We start from the raw sequence: 24876 nt of genomic DNA, 5'->3' as shown, positions 1-24876 counted from the left end.
ATGCTTCTAATTAGCACACATATTAATTATCCATTACATTACCTCTTTAGTAACACATGTGGACTCAGCCTAGTATTCATTTCCAGAGTAAGTTCTTAATATAGTTTGGAATTGTTTGAACTTGGTTCAGGTGCAGGTTGAATGTGTTCCCTCTTCCGGTGGTTAAACAGATTTGTAAATGAGCAACAGTAGCATAGTGATTGTGAAGAAGAGGAAACAAGTTACTTCAATTCTGTCATTCTCCATTTCTGCTTTTGGAGTTTTTGTGTTTAAAATTTTAAACAGCTGAAATTGAATGTTGATGTTCTTGAAAATAATTTTGTCACATAAAGGAAGGGAGTCTTAAAAAGCATCCACTCTATACTACTCAGCTTTAAGAATCAATGGTGATATAGCACCTCTTGTATATTCCTGGATACAGCTGGAACCCATTCTACTAAGGGAAGTATCTCAAGAATGGAAAAACCAGCACCACATGTACTCACCAGCAAATTGGTATTAATGGATCAACACCTAAGTGGACATATAGGAGTAACATTTATCGGGTGTCGGGAGGGGGGGGGAGGGGGGAGGAGGGGATGGGTATATACAACCAAACGAATAAGATATGCAACGTTTGGAGGATGGACATTCTTGAAGCTCTTACTCGAGGGGGGAAGGGGGGCATGGGCAATGTATGTAACCTTAACACTTGTACCCCCATAATACGCTAAAATAAAAGAAAAAAATTATCCACTCTAGCTGTCAAATCTGCTAGGTGTGTCCCTGCTACAGGGCAGCTGCTTTCACCAATATGGCTTAAATGTGGAACCCCATGTACATGGGAACATGACTGTTGTGAACATTTTCAGCGGTTTTGCTAACATCAAATCATGGTGAATACCACACTTATCTTGTTGGTGTTTTAAAATTGTATATATTGACAGATTATTTTGTAAAATTTAAGTTAGTTGATATTGACAGTTTTTTTTTAAACAACATAACTCTATTTACTCTCCAATTAATTGCCTCCCTGCCAATTGCTAATATCCCTGTGTCCCATCCCGCACTCCACTCTGTACACCAAAAACACCAGACTGCTTTTTTTTTATTTTTGGGGCTGGGGTCTTGTTATGTTGCCCAGGTTGGTCTCAAACTCCTGGTCTCAAGCAGTCCTTTAGTCTCAGCCTCCAAGTAGCTGGGACTACAGGCATGTGCCACTATGCTTGACTTTTCATGCTGCTTTTGATTATTCACCAGTCTTTTAAAACAACTTGATTACATACTAATAACTAGTTATTAGCAATAATAGCTAGTAATACAAATAACCAGTTTGTTTGAGTTATAATATTAGCTCACAGTTTGTTCATAGCATGTGACTCCTCTTTTCCAAATCTGGAAATTTTTTAAAGTTAAAAATAATTTCTACTGCACTTTTTCTGCTTAACATAAACTTCTTATTGCAATTTGTTGAGAAACTTCCTAAATATTCACCAGTAGAGCATGTATTAAATTATGGCACATGTGTGCAGTGGAATAGTATGCGGCCACTAGAAAGTGGCCATTATTTTAAATGGTTGTTCTTTATTATACTAATATTCTATATCAGTCCTATGAGTTCTAAGATGTGTGCGTGTGTACATATATATATATATTTTTTTAAAGTACGGTTTAGAAGAGTGTAGTATGCTACTCTGTGCAAAAAAGGAGGAAATGTGTGTGTTTAAATATCTAAATGCTAAATATCCTAAAAGGATGTTGGAGAAATGGGCAACACTGGTTCCGTATGATTATTCCTGAAAATAATTTTGTCAAATAAAGGAGGGGGGGGTGCAGTTTAAAAACGGTGCCACCTGTGGGGAGGTTGGCAAGTTCCTGGGTTCATGCCCTTTTTATAGTTTGATTTTTTTTCCCCTTTACTTACCACATGCATATTTTTACTTTTTAAAAAAAATACTGAAACTTTTTGGCACAAGCTACATCATAATAGTAAGAGCATTAATCCCACCACTATAAAACACCTGAGCCACTTTTCTCAAAGCTGTGTTTTAAGGTGGAAGCAAAACAAGACAGTGGCAGTTCTTGAAGGTAACAACTGCCTGTGGAAAGGTTGATGGTAATTCAGTGTTCAGAGCTCCCGTGTGTGAGGAGGGATTGGTCACCTTTCTCCCCTGGAGGCTGCAGCTCATTTAGACCCAGGGGCCTCTTCAGCCTTGGGTAGCTCAGATGCAGATCTCAGCTAGGGAAAGACATGCATCATTTCCTGCTAAGCTGCTCTTTTGTGGAGCCAAATGTTAAACCCTTGAATGTGAGCAAAATGCACACCTGGGTATTTTTATTTATTTATGATTTGTACCCTATAAAATCCAAACAGCAAAATGTGAGAAAGCTTACTAGATTTATGAATAATATAAAACCAGACAAGTACAAGTTAAAGCAGATTGGAAACCTGTAAAAGGAGCTGGGCCCTGGCTGTTAGTCACTATTAGAAGCACCTGGGACAAGTTAATTACTGGCGCTGAGCACTGAATTTAGCTTGGGATTTCTTGCCACATAAGGTAAAAGGGGGAATATAGAGAATACATGTTTTTTAATTTGAAGGCAGAAAATAGGAAGTTTTGGCTAAGGAGATGGATATTTTCCTGACACTCAGTTCAAGAAGGAAATTCAAATGCAGATCCTCAATGAAAAATATATAGGATAACTCAGGTCTTCATGATGATTAGTACCTGTCCAGGTATGAAAATTAGCCAAAATGTGACAAATCTCACAAAATATAAAGTCCCATTTGACACTCACCTCTGTCCCAGCAGCCACCACACCAGCCCACATGCTGTCATGCCTCGTTTGGATGCTGTGTCGCCGCCTGGTAGCCGTCTGCACTCACTCTGCTCCCTTCTGGAGTCTTCTGTGAGCTGTGGTCAGAGGTGCCTTTTTGGAATGCAGACCTGATGGTGCCTTGTCACTGTGCCAGTCTTATCTGCTCGTCACTCCTGTGTCCTTCAGTCTTAGGATATGAGACCAGACCTTCCCACCTCCCCAGCTCTCTTGCCGTCCTCTCTCCCTTGCTGCCTCTTTCTTTAGTATGCCCTTTGAACTCCCCCGTATTCTCTCTTAAGGAATACCCCACAGCTTCTTTATTTGTATCCAGGCTGCATCATCATCAGAAGCATCCCAGACCCTGGGGGCCCACTCCCCACTGTGGCTTGTTCTCGTGTGCCCTGTGCCTTTCACGATGGGGCTCATCTCTGCTGTGATACCTTCCTCACTAAATCAGGCCCCACAAGAGCAGGGACTGGCTCAGCTTTTGCTCACACTTTTATTCCCACTGCTAAGGACATCACTTGATCTATAGTAGGGGGTCCATAGATACCTGAGGGAAGGGGGAACCGTTAATCAGTGAGTATCTTAGTCTGTGTTGTGTTGCTATAACAGAATACCACAGACTGAGCAATTTATGAAGAACAGAATCTGTTTCTTGCATTTCTAGAGGCTGAGAAGTCAAAGATCCAGGCACTAGCATCTGGTGAGGCCTTACTGTGTGTCCTCACATGACAGAAGGCAGAAGGAGGGGAGCCAACTTACTCCCAAAAACCCTTTTTGTAGCTGCATGAACCCATTCATGAGGGCAGAGCCCTCGACATCTGAACACCTCCCAAAAGGCCCCACCTTCCAACACTGTTGCACTGCAGATTCTGTTTCCAATACGTGAACTTTGGGGGACATGTCCAGACCATAGCAGTGACCAAACACTGCAGCAGCCACCTTCTGCAATGGACAGTGTATCCTGCTGAGACATTTCTCTCTGAAGCACGGAGCTAATCACATCACTTCCTGGCGCCTAAACGTTCAAGGAGTCCCCATTTCTTAGAGAATGCAATCCACACCCCTTATTTAGTCCTCCTGGCCCTGCGCTCAAGTTACATTTCCAAACTCACTTCTCCCAGGCTTCTGCTTGTACTCTTCCCCCAGCCCAGCCTTCTCTGATTTGCCAATCTTAACTATACTTAACTAGGACCTCTGGTTGAAAGTGATGTCTTCTGTTGTTGGAACTCTGAGTACCTTTGACATGGTACTTATTTCCTATCTGAATGATAATTATTTTATGTCTCTGTCTCCCATATTAGGTTCTAACCAAGTTCTGTATAATACCTAGTTCTGTATAATATCCCATTGTAGGTACTTAATAAACATGTGTTAAGTGAGTGGCAATTTGTGTTAATTATTTAGCATCATTGTAAGCTGGTCTTTAATAGGAACTATTTCCCTTCCGGATGCTGTAATTTTGTAACAGAAACAGTAAAGTTTCTGTTTTTACTTATATAACAAATGGCTAGTCAGCTGCAGTCTCCTGTTATTTTAAATATCTCCAAAGTTTAGTGAATATGAATCTAATTCATACCCTGTCTTCTGCACATATTTCAAAGAACTTGTGGATCTTTCATTGCAAGCATACAGTATTATTCTGATACTGAATGCAAGAAAGTAAAAGGAAATCAATACATGTAGCATGTCAGTTCAAGGGAAGACTGCCTAAATTACCACCCTCTTCAAAAAATGATTGATGGGCATTGATTGAACTTGTTCACCAAGCCACCTCCCCAAGCCAACCCTCCCCTCCCCTCCCCTGCATAGAAGTCTTACCCTGACAGTTACTGCTTGGTGCCCTGGGATGAGAGAATAACTCCCACCTGCATTTCCTTTCCAACAGGCTGATTTAAACTGCAATATTCAAGATGATGCTGGGGCTTTTTATGGTGTAACCAGTCAGTATGAGAGTTCCGAAAATATGACAGTCACCTGTTCCACCAAAGTTTGCTCTTTTGGGAAGCAAGTAGTAGAAAAAGTAGAGGTAAGTTGGCTTTTGTATACCAGAATCTTCATTCCAGGGCAGACCATTGTCTGCCTTTAAACCTTCATTGGGGCAGAGAGTTGTACTTTTGGATGTCTCCTCCTTCCTCTGCACCTTCCTCCCACTTCTTTTTCCTACTACTTCAAAAAAAAGGCAAAATGATTTGGAAGGACATGAAAGAAAGTGAGTAGGAAGTCCTGTGCCAGCCCTCTCTGAGTCTGAAATCGGCTCTGCCCTGCCCAGCCAGTGCTGTGCACCTCTGTGTGAGGCCTCGTGGGACACCCTGGCACCTCTCAGAATAGTGCCCTGCCCAGCCCACCCCAGGTCAGGGCACTCCCAGGCATTACTGATAACAGTTAATTAAGGTGGTATTCAACTGATGAGCACCTGCCTCCTAAAACGCTAACACCTTGGGTTTGATATTGTTGCTTTTGCTATTTCTACTCCTTTCATTATAATTATTATAAATATATTTCATATATTAGGATAAAATACCTATGTATGCCTTTTATATTTTATGCCCCCCTCCCTTGTAAAAAACATATGTTTGGTTGAGCAGTGTGAGCTGCTTTGTGTGAATGTTTGCAGCTGGCATTCCCTTTGAGCTTGTATTTTCCAATGTCTTTCACCCATCACCCAGTCGCAATGTGTTCAGTGAGGAATTTTTATTTGCAGCAGTCCTAGACCTCTCAGGTCCAGGAGCCAAGTTTGGCTGCACACAGGCTTTGCATTGAGGAGTGAGAGGATGCATTGTGGGAAGAGGAGGAGACCCTGGGCTGAGCAATGAGGATTTGATACGCTGCAGGCTGTCTTCCCTTTCCGAGCACAAAGCATGGGCTTTGTGAGGGTATTGCTAGGGAGGGTTGTGCTGGCAGAGGAGGGTATGGGGGAGTTGACTTAGATGGTCAGTTTGAGCTTCAGGGTCGGGAGCTTTACTAAAATGGTGGCCCTGGAAATCCAGTACAATATTTTGAGTGGAACTTGGAAACCAACTGGATATCAAAGATTAAAGAGGAGGAAGAACCACGGGTCACATTCATATTTTATGCTTGGAAGGACAGTACTGCCACTGGCAGAGATGAGGAAATAAGGTGTTCAAGAGGAAACCACCAGGGGATGATTATAGATGCAAGACTTAGAATTTGGGCAATAGATAAAGACTGCAAATACCAATTGGGAACCCTAAGCATTAAGGGTAATTAAAGCTGTGGGAAGGAGAACTAGCTGCAGAGAGGGAATGGCAAGAGCACAGGAATATGGATTAAATTGGGGGAGCAGCAGCCAGCCCTGGGGTGAGTAGGAAGGAGACACAGACAGACTGGGGAGGAGGGGAGGTGGCTCAACACAGTGTCTGGGAGGCCCCAGGAGAGGGTTCCAGAGCTGGGAGACCTGGAAGCAGATGGACCACCATCTCCTCTGAACAGGAGGCAGCACAGGTACCCATGGGTGGTGGGAGCGTGGAAGGTGGGTGTTAGGCAGTGTTGTCAGGGAAGTTCTCTGTAGATGGAATTCCCTGACTGGACAGGCATATGTGAGAAAAGATGAACCAGACAGGTTACCCAGTTTCCCAGATTTCAAATTATTCTTCATGTGTCCTCAGATGATACATCCAAAGCTTTCTGCAAGTTCAGGGAGCAGGAAAAGGTTGCTTTTGACTCATAAAATCCCAGGAGTTTTCATGGAGAAGCTGGTGTGTGTGGCAGGTGAAGCTTACATATAAGCCTTTCATCCCTTTAGAATGTGTGTCTGCATTTGATAGGAGACGGTAGCCTGCTTATATTTTCTTCCAAATAGGCGGGCATTTGTGTCAAAGCCGTTTGTTAAATGATTCATCTTTTTCCACTTGAACAGATTTGTCCCCTTTAAGTTACCATATATTCTGGGAGCTATTTCTGGAGTCTCTCTATTCTATTCCACCCTAAATTTTCTCTACATAGCCCAATACCATGTTGATTTGATTACAATGGGTTACAGCTAATTTCTCTACCTTAATAAAAAATCAGTTATTTCACACTAATCATGAGCCCCTGAATGAGGGAGGGTGGGAAGAAAGGAAGGGAGGAAATACTAATAGTGTATGTGTAGTTTGAAGATCCCATTGAAATACTAGAAATAAGAAACACATTCCTAGATAACTTTGGATCAAAAGGAATTAGGAAGGAAATTACAAACTATCTAAAAGAACTTATTTAGTTCAGGATTAGCAATTTGTATTTTTCTGGGAAAGCGCCCCTATCCACTAGGTTTTCTTTGCCTCTTTTTTTTTGTTTTTCGTTTTTTTTGCCTTAGAGTTAGTGTTCTGATATCTGGTGAGACCTGTTGATCTCACTGTTATTCTTTTTCATATATTTTCTTAGCTACTAACCAGCATTTATTCTTCCAAATAATTCAGTCATTTAAAAATGTAAAGAAAAAGCAAAAACCTTGTTTGAGCAATCTAATTATAATTGCATTAGATTTATGTGTTATTTTTAGAAAAAATTGATAGGTTATTGATAGTAAATCTTTCCAAGCAGGAACCTATTTGCATTTGCATTTCCATTTGTTATTTTAATGAGATTTTATAGTTTTTATCATATAGATTTGTCCATTTCTTATTTAACTATATTTCTAAATATTATATAATTTGTAATTTCCCATTTCTAGAATCTAAATACTAGAATAGAAAAAAGTGCTTGGATTTTGCTTATATATCTTCAGTATGGCCATCTTAGCAAATTTTTTTCCTAGATTCTTAGGTTTTCTAAGTATATAATCTTAGTGGCAGCAAAAAAAAAAACAACAAAGCAAGCCTTATTTTATCTCTTCTTTTCCATTGTTTATGCCAGTTTTTTTTTCCTTACTCACTTTTCATTTGCTAAAATGTTCAACACAGTTGTATAAACAAATAGCAGTGGTAGCTATACTGTGCAGTTATTGATGTTAGTAGAAATATTTTTGGAGTTTTGCTATTTAGGGTTATATTTATCGTTGATTTTTATAAATGGCCTTATTACTCATTTAAGTGCTTTCTATTCCTGTTTTGGGATTTTTAATAGTAATGGCTGCAGTATTATTTCAAATGCCTTTTCTACAACTCTCGCTATATGATTTTTCTCCAATTTGTTGCCTAACAAGCTAAGTTCATACATTTCCTATGTATGAACCACCACAGCCTTCCCCAAAAAGTCCTACATCCCATACATTGCTGGGTTCTATTTCCCGATATTTTACTTAGAATTTGCACGTTTCATAATTGATACTAATCTATACATTTTTTATAATCTCTTTGTCAAATTTCAGTGCTGAATGTGCATTAATTTCATGAAAAGAATTGGGATATTTACTTTTTCTGTGGCCTAGCACAGTTTAACATTGGAAGTAACCATTCTTTAAAAGTTACATAAAACTTACCTCTAAACTATCTGGTTTTTATAACTTTTTTCAGCATCTATTATTTATTTGTTTTTAATGGGCAAATAAAAATTTTAAGTATTGTATACAAGATAAAATGCTTTGAAATATGTACATTTTGGAATGGCTAAATTGAACTAATTAACATATGCATTAACTCACATACTTCTTTTTTTTTTTTTCGAACTCACATACTTCTTTGTGGTGAGAACACTTAAATCTTCTCTTAGCAATTTTCAAGAGTACAATACGTTGTTATTAACTCTGCTGTATAGTAGATCTCTTGAACTTATTTCTCCTGTGTAACTGACATTGTGGAGCCTTTGTGGTCTCTACCTTTTCCAATGGTAGATCTCTAAACAACTTTCTAGTTCTCATCATTTCCACAGTAATTGACCTATTGACATTTTCCACTTCTTTTTAGTTCAGGATTAGCAATTTGTATTTTTCTGGGAAAGCGTCCCTATCCACTAGGTTTTCTTTGCCTCTTTTTTTTTTGTTTTTCGTTTTTTTTTGCCTTAGAGTTATATGAAGTAATCTCTAATATATCTTCTAATCTCCTGTAATTGTGGTTTAGCCTCTTTTCTTTCTTAAGTGTGTGACAGGTTTATTTTGTCTGTCTAAAGAATCAGTTTTAAAATTCTGTCTACATTTTAAATTTCTGTTTCATTGATTTGAGCTTTTATCTTTATTAATATCCTATTCCTGGTTTCCTTTGGTTTCTTGGTGGTTTGGGCTTATTTTGTGGTTTCTTTTTAATGTGTATTTAGTTCTGTAATTTTTCATCTTTAATGATAAAGACATAAGGCAGTTTAATTTAAGTTCCCTTCAAGTAAAGCTTCATTGTGTCCCCTAATTTTTGATGTATACTTTTTTCATTGTTCTTTTAGATAGTTTGTAATTTCCTTCCTAATTCCTTTTGATCCAAAGTTATCTAGGAATGTGTTTCTTATTTCTAGTATTTCAATGGGATCTTCAAACTACACATACACTATTAGTATTTCCTCCCTTCCTTTCTTCCCACCCTCCCTCATTCAGGGGCTCATGATCAGTGTGAAATAACTGATTTTTTTCTAAGGTAGAGAAATTAGCTGTATTGGTTATTAGCCTGTGTGCCTTTATTGCAGTAAAGAGGGATTTTCTTTGGGCTCTTTGAAGAATTGTAGCTTGCTGCTGGTGCCTGGCTCTCACAGGTCTCTTCCAAGTAAAGAATCACTAAGACTGTTATATTTTTTTTTCTGACCTTTGCTAAAAGGATCTGTCGAACTCTTCTTTAAAGCTATCATCTTTCTAACTATTTTTATTTCCAGAAAAATAATGGATTCCAAGTAAGTTTAGAGAATAGGATTTTTTTTTAACTAAGTAAACTACATAAACAGTATAGCATAGAGCAGATGATTCCTGTTGACAAAGGAAAATGCTTTCATAGGCAGTAACATCAGTCTCATGTATTTTGAAGTCAAACGTGTAAAAATGCTCAAATCCTTTTTTCCTCACAGACGGAGTATGCAAGGTTTGAGAATGGCCGATTTGTATACCGAATAAACCGCTCCCCGATGTGTGAATATATGATCAACTTCATCCACAAGCTCAAACACTTACCAGAGAAATATATGATGAACAGTGTTTTGGAAAACTTCACAATTTTATTGGTAACTGTTTCATCTTTTTCATAGTGGGCCTGGGAGGAACCAGCGCCTAGGCTAAGGGAACTGACCAGGCTGTTGGGTTGGGCCCTCGGTGGTCAGTCAGCCTTGACTTCACAATATCCCTAGGGCATGGAAGGTCTCAACTCTGGCTGCAGAGTAAAAAGACCTGGAGAACTTTCTAAAAAATCCTGACACCTAGACTGCAGCCTACATCTGTTAAATGAGGATCTCTGTGCATAGGACCTAGGTACATTGTATTTTTTTTTTAAGTTTCCCAGATAATTCCAGTGTTAGCCAAATTTGAGTCTCAGCAGCAATGTTGGCATGCAGGTCATAAATGAGGCAAAAACTGAGTCAGTAGGTTCATACTTCAAACATACCTTGACTCATTTCATGAAGAATTTGCAAAGCCTTATAAGAAGTGACATGCATTAAGATAAGACAATATAAGCTCTTAGTACCAGGAGAACTGCAAATTAGAATAGAATGCAGTGACCAGGACCTAGGGAAGGAAATGTTCTGCATAGGCTGAAAAATCTGGTTTAAACTTAATGGGCAGCTAAAGGAAAAGAAAAACAATAGTGTTCAAGGTCTACGGCGGGAAAACACACCAGTGCCCCCAGATAATGCTGTGTGTGTGCGTTTCTGATATTTAACTTTAAAGCAAATTTCTCCTGAGAGCTTCATTTGGGGACTTGGGAAGGTTATTAGAAACAGTGTCATCCTCAAAATATAAAATATGCAGTAATGGGTTTTGTAAGCCTCATTTTTAAAAAATAACATTCTTTGATTAAACTGAAAAAAAAATGTCAAAACACAACTTGGTCGAAACAATCTTGCTGAAAGGGGCAGCAAGCCTATATTGTGGCCAAATACCCAGCCCTCTGAAAGTCTACCTTATTACCCTTTGCAGTAGGATTAAGAACTAGAATACTTAGAGCAGGAATTCTTTACCTACTGGTTTTTTTGGTTCCATTCAGACAGTGGTTCTCAATCAGTGGTGTGCTGGTTTAAAAAAAAAGAAAAAAAAAACTCTTTCCCAATTCCCCAAAACCTCTGCTTTATACCCTATGACTGTTTCTATGGTGTAAGTATGTCCTCCCTGGGCATTTTCAAGCTACCCATGGTGGTTCAACTCATGAAATTTCTTCATATTTAATAGTAACTTTCATGAGCCAGTAAGAGCCAGCTCTTATACACCACTGTAAAAAAAAAAAAAAAAAAGTAAAAACCCTCTGCATATTATATTCATCCAGGAAGCTTTTAAGCAGTGAGTCCTAGCCCCTACCCCATATGAATAAAATCAGAATCCCTGGGGTGGGGCCCAGCATCATGTTTTTTGTTTCGTTTTAAAGCTCTCCCCAGGTAGTTCTAGTGTAGTCAGGTTTATACCACTGCTATAGGGGATTGGCAGGTGAGCAGCAGGAAGTTCACATGCTAGTGTACACCTGGCAAACAGATCATCTTGCATATAATTTTTATTTATTCCAGGGAGAGAATCTCAATGGGTTCTCAGATGTGCCCATGTCCCTCTAAAATTTAGAAACCAGTAATCTGGGGGAGAGTTTGGAATAAGTGTTCTTTAATAACTATTCATTAGTACTGTTTTTTTCTAATGATCCTTTGGTGAAAATTGAGCAGTTCAAGGTTTATAGTGCTGGCAGGCAGCAGGTTCTTGTCATCTGGGTGTTTTCTGTTGATTAAACTGAAAAAAAAATGTCAAAACACAACTTGGTCGAAACAATCTTGCTGAAAGGGGCAGCAAGCCTATATTGTGGCCAAATACCCAGCCCTTAAGGACAGATGCATCACCTTAGCACTCAGATGAGTAGAAGGTGAGTGTGATCCTCTTGTGGACTTTCTCAGGAATTAACCAAAACCCTGCGTGGATGGCCACCCTATCTCTCTGGGAGGTTTCCTTAAAAACCATTTCTGAATCTATTTCTGCATGCCAAGGAAGATGTCCTGGTCCCTAAAACTCTACCTTGTGGGACACAGCTGTTATAAATATGCCCTGGAAAAGTGTTAAAGCACCCATTACACACAAAGCCCATGTAAGTAGGGTCATGCACCACTAACAACGTTTGGACAAGGATGGACCACATACATGACGGTGGTCTCATAAGATTATAATGGAGCCGAAAAGTTCCTATCACCTGGTGATGATGTAGTCATCATAATGTAGCATGATTACTTTTTAAAAAAATAAATATAGTATAACCTATAAGTGTACAGTATTTATAAAGTCTACAGTAGTGTACAGTAAGTTCTAGGCCTTGGCATTCATTCACCACTCACTCACTGACTCATCCAGAGCATCTCCTGGTCTGGCAAGTACCGTTTTTTTCTTTTATACCATATTTTAACTGTACTTTTTCTATGTTTAGATACACACAAATGTATCCTTGTGTTGCACTTGCCTACAGTATTCGGTACAGTAGCATGTGCTGTATAGGTTTGTAGCCTAGGAGCAATAAGCTAGACCACATAGCCTAGGTGTGTAGCAGGCTAAACCATCCAGGTATGAATAAGTATACTCTGATGATTGTACAATAAGAAAAATCGCCTAACGACACATTTCTCAGAAAGTATCCTTGTTAAGCAAAACATCCCTGTATATCAGTAACATTCCCTTGGAATATGTGGCTTCAATCAATACAGCCATCCCAAGAACTCTCCAGATTAGATTAATTTCAAAAAAGTGTCATTAAACAACTAAATAAATCTCTTGAAGAATTAATAGCTAGAAATAAATAAATGCTAGAAATAATATTTTAGCTTTAGAAAACCTGAAATTAAGTCAGCACGCCTGAATTATGAAAATAAAATCATTTAAAAGATGAACAGGAGAAGTTGTACTTTTCACCTCTTCCCAGGAGTGGGAGTGTAGGGACATAGCCACATGTTAGACGGTGTTGGAGGTATTTTACTAGGTACATCAGATGCAAAGCCTGTGTTCCAGACTGTACTGGCTGGTAAACTAGGTTATATGATTTCATCAGGATGACTTAAGAATTGAGCTGAGCCTGTAGTTGTCAGGCCCTGGTGATAGCAACAGAGGGAAGGCAGCAATTAAACCCTGGGCCAAGTATTTCTGTTGTCTTTTGAGGTTATATTTAGACATATAGGCTAATAGAAACTTTTTTTTTCCTTTTCTCCTTTTTAATCTCAATCATGAAGCCTAACCCAGATACATTTGTCCTTTAGTATCCTTGGGGATTGGTCCTAGGACCCCCTGAGAACACCAAAATCCACTCAAGTCAGATGTTCTGTTCAAGTCCCTTATTTAAAATGGCATAGTATTTGCATATAACATACACACATCCTCCCATATACTTTCAATCATCTCTAGATTACTTATAGAATACCTAATACAATGTAAATGCTATGTAAATAGCTGTTATACTGTATTGTTTATAAAACGTGTATTTTTTTTATTGGTTTATGTTCCCTAAACATTTTCAATGCACAGTTGGTTGAGTCCACAGATGTAAAACCTGCGGGTATTGGAGAGCCTACTGTATGTTCTTTATAGGAAGTTTGTGAGAAGGTAGAATAGATTGCGGAGGTTCTAGGCACTGAACTAGAACCTTTATAAATGTTCTGTGGAATTCTCACAGCAAAACTGTGAGGTCATTTTTATTCCCATTTTATGGATAAGGAATGTTAGGTCTACCTGAAGTCACAGAGCCAGTGAGAGACATTAATTAAGACTTGAATTGATAGAAAAGACACTTGGCAGTGTGTGTTACAGTCATGAAATCAGAAGACTTAGGTTTAAGACTCTAAGCCTGTGGGCAGCTCATTTAAAGTCTTAAGACCACAGTTTCACCTCCTTTATAAACAAGATGCTCAAGTCTTCACCCTCACCTCAAGGTTATCATTAAGAATGTTTTAATTCATTCAGCTAAACTAGGGAGAGTCACTGCTGGGATGCAGTGTAAATAAAACACAATGCCAGACACACAGTAAGTAACTCATGGCCCTTCAGGGCAAAAGCGGCAAGTAAATAAAGCCTTGTAAGGTAATGAGGGCCGTGACCTCCGTCCTGGGGTCTGAGGCGCATTCCTCGCATCCTCACTAAGTGAATGTGAACGGGAACTCCAGCTGTCTGCTGGAGGGATGTGGTGCCGAGACAGCGTGGAGCAGGAGGATTTGACCTAGTTCAGGGGGAAGCCTGAAGAAGGCTTCCTGAGGAAGAAACGGTTGAGAGATACCTGCCAGGTGAATGGGCAGCAGTTGACCCCTCAGCTCCTTCTCTGTCAAAGGAGAGTAATAAAAGCACCCACTCAGAGCTACTGTAATAACGCATGGGGCGATCTGTAAAGCCTTTAATACCGAGTAGATGTCGTAAGCCCTCGATACGCGTGGGCTATTTTAATGTGAGTTTCATTCATTCAGCAGATATTTATTAAATGGCTATTGAGTGCCATGCCCTAAACTAGTCGCTGCTCCTCAGGAGCTCACATCCCACTGGATGAGGCGGACGTTAAAAATCTCCTGCACGTGGTCCATACGCGCGTGCGGACCGCCGGGTGCGCCAGTTGTGAGGAAACCAGAAGTGCGGAGAGACTTCCCTCTTCAGGCCTACGGACCGAGGCTCTCAAAGTCGAAACGTCTTCAGACGCTGCTCTGGCCTGATCAGACACAGAAACAACAGAGTCATTGAAGCGTTTTGAGTGATTTGATTAGATTTGCTTTTAGAAAGTTCCCTCTGAGAGTGGCTTGGGAAATGGAGACCAGCGAGAGGCGGGGGGAGGAGGCAGGGCCTGGCGGGAGGGAGCGGCGGTGGCTGGGGCCGGAAAGCCCCGGATCTTCCGGAAAGCTGAGAAGGCAGAGGCGTGGGCATGAGGAAGGGAGGAGAAGGTTCGAGAGGCGCCACTCAGGAAGGGAACCGATGAGTGTTTCAGAAGACATTTTGAAAGGTAAAGCCTGTATCAGTGAGAAGAATTGTCGCTTGGCATGATTTTACCTGCCCCGCTGTTCCTTTCCTCGGCCAGTAATGTGCCGAGTGCAGGCAGTGCTGGTGAGCAGGGCACTCGTGGATGTCTGTCATGGGCTGTTGTGAAACAAAATTTAGCAAAAGTTTAAGACTAGGATAGGAAAAAGAATAGATTTTAAATGTTCTCACCACAAAGAAGTGTGTGAGGTATTTGTCAATTAAAAAATAAATTTTAAAAGATAGAAGATAATTTCCTAGGATAAGTGATTGTCTTGTAGAACAGAATTATAGAAAATTCTCTTTGTTTTAAAGAAATCCAAAGAAAACCCAAGACCAAAAACACAAACTATACTTATTTTTTGTGGTCTCTTCTTGGGCTCAGATTATGGGTGAGATTTTACCTGTAAGGTCTTGGAAGGGATTCAAGTTGTACCTATAGTGTTCTGAATTTGTGTTAGAGGACACAGACCCGCCAGGTGCAGTGGCTCACACCTGTAATCCCAGCACTTTGGGAGGCCAAGGCGGGAGGATCACTTGAGGCCAGGAGTTTGAGAGGACACAGAGTAAGGACGAGCAGATCTCTATTGGACTTACTGGAGTGTTCCTCTCCAATTGAAATTATAGTCGTCATGCACAGATATAACATGTTTTCAAGTGAGTGGTGGTAAATATATGTACCTTTTTTTTTTTATCTTAACAGGTGGTAACAAACAGGGATACACAAGAAACTCTCCTCTGCATGGCCTGTGTATTTGAAGTTTCAAATAGTGAACATGGAGCACAACATCATATTTACAGGCTTGTAAAGGACTGAACATGGTTATTTATATATATAGATATCTGTATATACACACGTATGTGCACACACACACTCTCTCTCCATTATCGAACGACTGACTGTAAACCTCACCACACAGGGTGGTGCCCTGGCCCCCGAGGTCACCCCAACTTTTCTAAATCCTGTTTGAGTGAAGTCATCTTTTCATGTGTTCATACTATCATTGTAGCTGTGAAGTTCTGGTACAGTTGTAAAAAGAGAAATTGAGTTGTTTTTATGTGTTGTTCAGATCTGCAGCCCACAATTCCTCGGGAAAGGTGAACCTTAACAACCCAAGTCTCTCTCTGCAGAGCCCTGTTTCTAATTGTGGTAGAAAATATTGAGACAGAGCGTTTGCCATGGGACATTTACAGCCTTTATACAAATGTATTTAGTTCTCTTTTTTCCAACATAAAATTCTTGTTTTAAGATACAAGTAAAATTAATCTTTAAATATAAATGTAAATTAGTACACAAAACTAAGAATCTTTAGACTTATCTTTGTAACTAATTAGGGTGGAAGTTATGAAAGAATGTAATTCACTAAATTATTTTTTAAATGAAACCTTTCTTTCTTTTTGAAACCAAATGTTAAACTATAGCCTTAAGAAATGCTTGGTAGAAATATCCTAATGAGACAAATTTGTACTTTTTTCCTCAAGGTTAAAACTAATCTCCTAATCCATTAAACTCTTGAACAGGTATTACAAAGGAAGAAAACTTCACCCCTTATCCTTAACATATATAGTATATTTAAAAATATAAAATTGTATTGTACTAATGTGATGATTGATTATTTAATGAAAAAAATGGCTCTTTTTGCAATAAGTAGATAAATACTGAAAAATCTAAACTTACAATGTTTATAGTCTTGTGTGTGCAGTTATATTTTATTATGGACAGCCAAATTTTTTTATTAAGATGAGTAAATATTTGAACCACTGAAATTTAATAATGAAATTTTAAAATTGGCATGAATACTGCACTGTGAGATGCAAAGTATACCAGAATCCTGTGGCTGGGAGAAAATTTCATTGACCAGGCAAGTGAAAGGCTCATCAGTTTCAGCATCTCTGCTCCTTAGAAAATTGTAAGCATCCTCACCAGCCTGTGGATAACTTCTTTATTTCTGGTGACCTGATATGCATATTAACATCTATTTAGTGTCACTCAGTTTGCTTAGGTGCTGACATGTATGTATATCTCAATCTGTGTCTATAGACTTAGGTATATCCTCTCTAAAGACATCCATTTCCTTATCTCTCAGTAAGTCACAGTACTTGTTTGACTTAGTTTTAACAGACCCAATTGTCTATCTCTGACCTTTTCAAACAGGCTCATTTGGAAGCTTCTCTATCTAGGAGAGATTCAATTTCGCAATCCAAATATTCCAAAGCATCACCCAGGCAGAGTTGGTTTGATGTGGCCGCATGTCTCGGGTTATCTCCATAAGAGTTTCCTCTGGGAAAGAATAGAGGGTGCCCCTCCAACTTCTCAGAGGAAAATGATGTTGTTATAAGTGGTAGGAATATGCTAACACAATAGAACATGAAATAAGTTTTGTAACTTGTAAAACATGTCAAGATTTTTTTTTTTTACCAAGCCAGAAAATAAAAACTTAGTTTGACCACATCCAAGTAACTTATACACCCCCTTCCCTGTCCCACCACCTGCTTTGCCCCAGCTTGTACACTGGTCAGTATCTTGTGGTTACGAGCATGAAGGTGTGACTAGCTTGTGGCGAACAGAAAAGCACTGGACTAAGCCTAACCTCTCACACATGCACCACTGGTCACTGGGAAGACTGGAGGAGAATGTGCAGAGCCCTCCCCATTTAGAATGCCCACCCCATACCTAGACCAGCAGGACGGTGCTGCTCTTCCCTCCTGGTTCCAGGCCAGCTTTGGAAGGATTGCCCCTGTCGTCCACTCTGCATCTGGCTTATGGCTTCTTTCATGGTCATCACATTTATAATGACTTCTATTGGATACCCCTCTTGGGGATGTTTCTTTTGTCCCTATTTCCTGCATCTTTCCTCAAGGGAACCCCCATTCCCTCCCAGGACGAGGTCTATAAGACTGGGTACAAATGGCTAAAAGCTAGACCATCCCAACACTTCAGGGGAGAGATTATCTGGTTCATATTCCCACAGGGGAATGGGGCTCTTTGCTGCCAAGAGAGCTCTTGGGATTTATTTTTCAAAGCACAAAAAGTCTGGGACCCTTAGAAGACCAGCTAGAGGACAACTCTGTTGGTTACAGAGAAGGGCACACCCCAGTCTGCTGACCTCACAGAGTCAGCTGGGCCCTCGGATGCTTCACCACCCACATCTTCCTCCTGAATGCGTTTGTAGTTGAATTTTGTGGGTTTACTTGATCCACCTTGAGGATTACTCTTTGCTCTTAAAACATTTCTAAGATTTTTAGAAAGTTTATTTCTTGTTCTTCTAAAGCTTTCTTCAGGACAGATAGTTTCCCTATCTTAACCACCAGTCCAGTTACTCCAAACTCCTGGGCCTCTCTTTTCTCTCCCAAATTAGATCCTTGGGTGGGATTGGCATCATAGCACCTAATCTGAGTCTCCTTCTGGTCCCTCATTCTATATGGCAGTCTTTTCTCTGTGGCTTAAAAGTTTTTTTGTTTTGTTTTGTTTTTGTTTTTTTCTTTTTGACATAAGGTCTTGCTTGCTCTATTGCCCAGTCTGGCTGGAGTACAGTGTCACAGCTCACAGCAACCTCAAACTCCTGGGCTCAAGTGATCCTCCTGGCTCAGCCTCCCGAGTAGCTGGGACTATAGGTGCATGCCACCATGCTCAGCTAATTTTTCTGGTTTTTGTAGAGACAGAATCTCACTCTGTTGCCCAGGTTGGTCTTGAACTCTTGTCCTCAAGTGATCCTCCCACCTCAGCTTTCCAAAGTTCTGGGATGACAGGTATGAGCCACCACATCCGGCCAAACTGTTTAAACCATAAAAAAGCCTTCCTAGAGTCCTGTCTTCACTACTTTTTCAGGTGCTCTGTCTCTTGCTGACCCAGGTTTGTTTCCAGGCCATCTCATGCTCTCACTGCAGAGTTTGGAGGCCAAATTTCCACAGCCTAAACAGGGAAGCACTGAAGAACTGGGCTTGGATCTGTTGGCATTCATTTCCGGCATAGAGACAAATTAAAACCATGACTTCTTCAGAACATGTCCTAAAATCCTAGAATGTCCAAGCTGCCTAAGACCAGGGTTCCTTAACCTTAACACTGTTGACATTTTGGACCAGACCTTTGTTGTGCAGGGCTTGTCCTGGGCACTGTAATAGGTTTACTAGTACCTGCTCCCTGCCACCTCCAATTTTCACAACCCAAAGTGTCTCTAGACTTGGCCAAACATCCCATGGGGTGCAAAAATCACCCCCAGCCGAGAACCTAGATGATAACAGGTCACAATTGCCATGTTTGAAATTGTTTTCTCTTCTCCTTCACCCTGTGAAAGCTGCTCTCCTACAAGCCTTGTCCATGTTTCTTACTGTTTCAGAACTTCTGTTTCACGACACTCTCTCTTACTACAAGTATTCTTTCGCTCTTCCCTGGGGAAGTTGGGAACAGCTGGTCGCCATCATCCCTGTAATCACACCTGTTTGAAGAGTGTTTCTGATTTGATCTTCATCCCTTAGTTTGCTGGGGTAAAAAAGAAAAATAAAACCCCAGAAATTTTCATTATTTTTCATGAGCTCATGGGTGTCATTATCAAACCTTTCATCGTTTCAGTGTATTTCCTCTGGGCTGCTTCTACTTCCTGCCTTATAATCAGCGCTATTTGTAGAATGTATTGAAACCTCTGGAACATTTCGTCTTTAGGGGCGGAGGAGGGGAGGGATCAGTTCCAGAAGAGGGCTCATAGAACTTTCTTGATCTAAAAGACAGCACAATCTACTCTCCTTCATTTTGTAGGCAAGGAAGTTGAGACCTAGAGGGGAGGTGACTTGTCCAGATCACCCCACTGGTCAGTGAGGACTTTTCCGGGGTTCCACTTTAATCCTTGGCCTCCCCTGGTGGGGGCTGTTCTTCGGTGCTCTATGCTTAAATGATCCCTAAGAATGTGTGGGCAGGGTCTGTTCAGAAGGGGGAGACTCAGGACCCCTTGCTAAGGCACAGCATCACCCGCTGCTGCTCCCCACGCTGCAGGGCCACTGACGGCGGCTGTCTGAGGCAGCCACACACACACAGGACAGCTGATGAGCCTTTCCACTTACTCCAGGGACAATTCACCTGCCACAGGCTCCAAGTCAAATTTCTATTTGCTAAGCATCCCGGCAGCAAAGTCCTGCACTCACACCAGCCAAAAAAACAGCCCCTCGTTCCGAGCACTTGGTGTTAAAAGTCCCCAAGTGACTTTTAAACCCAAGTGGTCTTTAGGTTTCAATACTGTGGTGGCTTTAGCAGTTGTTTTTGTACAACCATAAATTATTTAAATCATATGAGATGACAGTCAATTTTACAAACCAGGTACACATTGTATAATTTTGTATATGCTCTGGTACACTATACCTGAACTAACGAAGGGTAGAACTAATTCTGTCTGTTGGTGTTCACACCTGTGACATTAGGAGGATATGTCTGCATTGCTTATTTCTTTATGTTGATGTTTCTGTGGCAAAGCCCTGCACATGTCATTTCTGAAAAGCCTTAAATCTTCAAGATGTTGCATGTAGGGTATGCAGTGCAAAAGGCTGCCTCGGAACTGTGAGCCCTTTTGTAAGCTGGAAGCATTTCTCTTACTACTGTTACTTTTTTAGGAAGTTTTCAATTCAGAGCTGCCAAAGCGTTCCAGTAAGCAGTGCCTTAGTAATACCTTAGTCGTGCCGCCAGCCTTTTCTTACAGCAATTCCTCATGTTCATTTGCAGATTGGCCCACTATTCGAAACAGAGCAAGCAAAAATTGTTTTCATTTTTTTATTTGTTTTTTAAGCCCATTTTTTTCTCCAGTTTTATAGGAAACTGACTTCTTGGTCTAAAATCTGAAACTGAACACAAGTCAGTTCTTTGACCACACTCTGAAATGTGTATACCAAAACAGAAGGTTGCAACTTCGTAGTTTACTATGAAAAGCAAATTGTACTTCTAATGTTGCCTTTGAAATTCATGACCAAATACGTAGCTATTTGTGAATCTTCTGCACTCTAGCATGAAAGTGCCTTTGGTTTGAGATTCCAGCTTAGAAAAGTGCTGCCATAATACGATAATTTGTAGAGAGACCAAAAATATTTTGAGATCACCGTAATGCCTTTGGTTTACCGGGATGAGTAACCAACCACAGGCCTCTGTTCACAAGAGCACGACGTGGTCCCTACCCGCTGCTAGTGTGCCTGCCAGTGGGACCCCCACCACCACTCACCCGGAGCACACTGCAGCAGGAGGGACCCCGGAAACTGTTGTGTTTGTGTGTGCCAGTGACCTGGTGTGTCATTTCATCTTGTCACCCCGCCCTGCATCCGCGTGAGGGAGCTTCCGCACAAACAGCAGAATCTCAGCCGGTGGACAGATATTACAGCTTTCTCCTTCTCCATGTGTTCGTGTCCAGTCTCCGTGGGAGACTTTCTTTTCCATTCAAATGACAGTGCGCACTTAATCTGGTTTACACAGTGATACCATTTTGAAAGTTGGAAGCCTCAAACTGAGATGACAGTGCAGAACAAAAGTGAGTTAGGGTCATTACAATTGAAGTGTTCTCCTTAGGGCAAACATGTGGACTCCGAGTGTTGTGTATGAATGTGCTATGAGAAAACCTCCAAAGAGAGCACCATTCGCAATTTGGCGTTTTCAAAGAATGTTCGTGCCAGCCCTCAAAGGGCCATCTCTTTAAAGTCCGTGATGGCTTTTGTCAAAACCTTGTATAAATTGGGAAAACTCATAGAGGTAAGGAAGAGGAGTGAAAAGGACAAGGAGGCAAAAACACCAGCCAAAAAGAAGCCAGGAAAAAAAAAAAAAAGATTTTTCTTTGCTAATATAGACTTAAAAATAATATCAGACATCTTTGAAAGTTAGCCTCTGTACTCTTAATATGTATGTTCTGTCTGTCTCTACCTGGTGTCTTTAAGAATACCCTCTCTGGGCTCTGAAGTTTCAGGAGTGATTTCCATCCACTCCAAGTTGTGAGTATGTATAGAAACTTCTGCAAACAAACAAAAACAATCAAATGAAAAGGAAATAGTCTCAGCCCCCAAGTTCTGGTTAGCTGCTTGAATTCCCAGCTCCTTCCCTGCCAGTGCTATACCACAACTTGGAAGAAATTAGTCCAGTGCTTGTGTTCTTGCTTCTCTTTTCAACTGTTACTGTGCTTTGCTTTGAGAGTAGTTCTCTGTCATAAAACTCATTGCTTCTATCGTTGAGGATGAAGGTTTTGTGTTTAAAATGTATTGCATCGCAAAGGGTAGTTTCACTGAAGTCATGCACCATTTAAATAAGATGAAATATTTGTATTTATTGTCCTACTTCCTAAGCCGTAACTTGTTTTTACTCTGTGAATTTGCATTGAATCACTCATAAGCCACACTACATCATTTTAGTATTTGAGACGGCATTTCCATTCCCTCTCATTCGTCATTATTTGGGGTCAGCTTCCATTAGATTCCACCTCACTCAGGTTGACTCTTGTGTCTGCCTTCCATGATGAGACTGTTTCCCCTTCCCTGTCTGTAAGAGAGGCTGACAGAATCTGGGTGTGCATCAGTTGGAAACCAGTCTCTGATTTTTCTTTTCCATTAGTCATTTTTTGTGATTAGTTTCACTGTAAATTAGATATTAACTGCACTTCTTTTAAAAACAAACAAAAAAACATCTCCCTGTTACCTCCTTGAAAGATTTACTTCTTGTAGGCCTTTTCAGTAGGCTTATGACTGCAGACAAGGAAAAAAAAAAAGTAAAAACAAAAACAGTACGTGCCTGAAAAATGACAAAAAAAAATTTTGTAACATTTAAAAAAGAAACCTGAATAGCCTTTAATTCTCTAATATGCTTAAATTTTATGTAAATTGGTTTTTGCCATGTGTGTTTGTTCACATTCTAAATGACTTAATGGGATTCTCACAGTCTGTGTCTTCCTGTTATGTGTATAAATTGGGCTTGTGACGTAAGCGTTCATCTGGTCGGTGGTTCCTTTGATATTGTACTGCTGCTGGGAGTGGGCTGTGGGACCTGCCTCTGGGTAATTGGGTTCCTCTTGGGCAGATTGGAGAGATGGGGGTGGGGGGTGTGCAAATTCTCATGTTTTTCTTAACCTATTTGCAGAAACTTTCAAAAGGCATTTGGTTAAACCTCTTGGCAGTACAGTATTCTTGTATTTGTTAACGTCTGTGTTTAGGTACTGGTACCTTTTTGTTTAAAAATGTTCTAAGTGTTGGCTTTAAAGTGAATTTATCTTTAGTATGATAGTTATATGAAAATTATAGGGTTTGTGTGCAGAGAATTTTTTTATAAAGTGCTTTGTAAAAAAAAAAAAATGTATTCTAGCTTTCGCGGTACATATGTGTGATAACTTTAATATCCATGACAGTTAAGTGCAATTATTTCATCACTCTAAAAATGCTATTTTTGTGTCAGTTCCTGCAGGTGTTTTCATGTCTTTGCAAAGTGACACATTTTGATGCCTTCTTGATAAAGTGGTAGATATTTTGTAGCTTTCTAGAAACTTTGTATTCATACGGTATCAATGAAAAATAAAGAAAATGAAAGTGTGGGTCACCTTTTTTATCTGCAAAAGTGTATGTTGTTCAGAATGAAATGTGCTTTCTATATTGTGGGTGAGGATATGAAGGATGGAGTAAAGAAGGTGGAAGCCTTGATCCTTTTGAAGTGTCCCCTAAGCTCAATAATTGGAACTTTAGGTGTTATGTCTACAGAGTTTCTTAAAAGCACCCACAAGTCAGTCCATCAGTCTGCCTGCCTCTGTGTCTCTTTAGTGCTTCATTAAAATCAACATATATTTTGCAGAACAGCTTGTCTGTGGATCCCAGACTTACCCTGAGAAGCCAAGTCCCGTGTTCACTGGTACCATAACAGGGCCTTAGCACACAGACCCAGCTGTTGAGCATTTGTCGCTAACCCAACTTGGCAAGGCACATGCCAGGAGCCAGGGTAGAGCAGAGGAGGGTGCAGAGATAAATACAGCAATGGTTCTTGCCTGCATGATGCTTCTGCACTCAGTAATTAGATTGCACACTAAGCTACAACCCCAGACTCCTGTCCTCTGTATTACCATGGGGTTCTTGATTAAGGTGTATGCATAACAGAGAGCTTGGATTCTGTGTACTGGGCGCTGTGCCAGGTGTGTTAGTACAACGTATATACACTGTATCCTTTAATTTTCACTGTAGTCCCAATGACACTATTCCCCCAAACAGACTCAGAAAGGAGGATAGTTTATCCAAAGTCCTTACTAGTAAGGGGTGGAGCCTTAAATAAGATCGCCCTGACACTTAAGCCTGGACTCCTGGCCCCTGTATCTTGGCTCTCTGCACTATGGAAGCAGCTCAAGGCTAGCAGAGAAATCCGGCTTGGGGGACAAAGAGCTTTCTTAATAATGACCTTGGAGTTCTGACAGCAAGACTGAAAGTCTTGGGATTCTTGAGTTTGTGAACTAGACCTCAGAGGGTCTTGCTTCTCCCTATTTCTTTGAAATTCTAAGGTAAGCTTGCCTGATCCCAAGAAGCACTGGAGTTGGAGCATGAACAAAGGAATAACTTGCCTTCTCCTTTGACAAGAGACAGTTTTCAGCAAGCTGCTGTTTGAGAGGAATACTGTTGTCCCGTGAGCTGCTCAGAGCAGAGGGAAGGGACCCAGGGAACATTTTGTTGAAGTCCTTTGATGTGCCAGGCACCTTCATCACCATTTTCTTTAACCCACATACTCTTGACAAAAGGAAGAATCATTTACAGCTTTGCAATAAGGAAATTGAGGCCCAGAGAAGGTGCAGGCCCTGGTTAAGTTCATAAGAGTTGGTAAGTGGCAAGAATTTAGAAGTGGAAAAGCAGCTTCCCTTGCAGTTCTAGTTCTGCCATTCCTCATATGGCATTTTTCTAGCCCCTTTTTCAGAACGAGGCACTGCAATACATCAGAAACATCCTTTGTTAGTGCCTGGGGTTCCAGTCACATTGAGATCAGCAAAAGATTGGGTAAACATCATTGAGTAAAGTGATTAGAAGAGCAAAAGAGAGGGTAAATAAAGATTTGTAGTAAGATCAGAGAGCAAGCAACTCTGGTAGGT

The 24876-nt window shown here is 40.5% G+C and overlaps 1 protein-coding gene across 8 annotated transcripts in view; it reads left to right on the top strand.

Moving 5' to 3' along the window:
• The window catches only part of TEAD1 (TEA domain transcription factor 1), a 261349-nt gene extending 237998 nt beyond the window's left edge, over positions 1–23351 (top strand). For all 8 annotated transcript variants that reach the window (XM_012744245.3, XM_076002163.1, XM_076002165.1 and 5 more), the window contains 3 exons: positions 4691–4831; positions 9724–9876; positions 15516–23351. In XM_012744245.3, coding sequence (XP_012599699.1) covers positions 4691–4831; positions 9724–9876; positions 15516–15629 — 408 coding nt within the window. In that variant the 3' untranslated portion in view covers positions 15630–23351. The remainder of the gene's footprint in view (positions 1–4690; positions 4832–9723; positions 9877–15515) is intronic.
• Positions 23352–24876: the final 1525 nt, after the last annotated feature.

Source organism: Microcebus murinus, chromosome 4, assembly GCF_040939455.1.
Source record: "Microcebus murinus isolate Inina chromosome 4, M.murinus_Inina_mat1.0, whole genome shotgun sequence".
NCBI lineage: Eukaryota > Metazoa > Chordata > Mammalia > Primates > Cheirogaleidae > Microcebus > Microcebus murinus.
The sequence above is the reverse complement of the archived record's forward strand: the minus strand, read 5'-3'. Positions and strand labels throughout refer to the sequence as shown.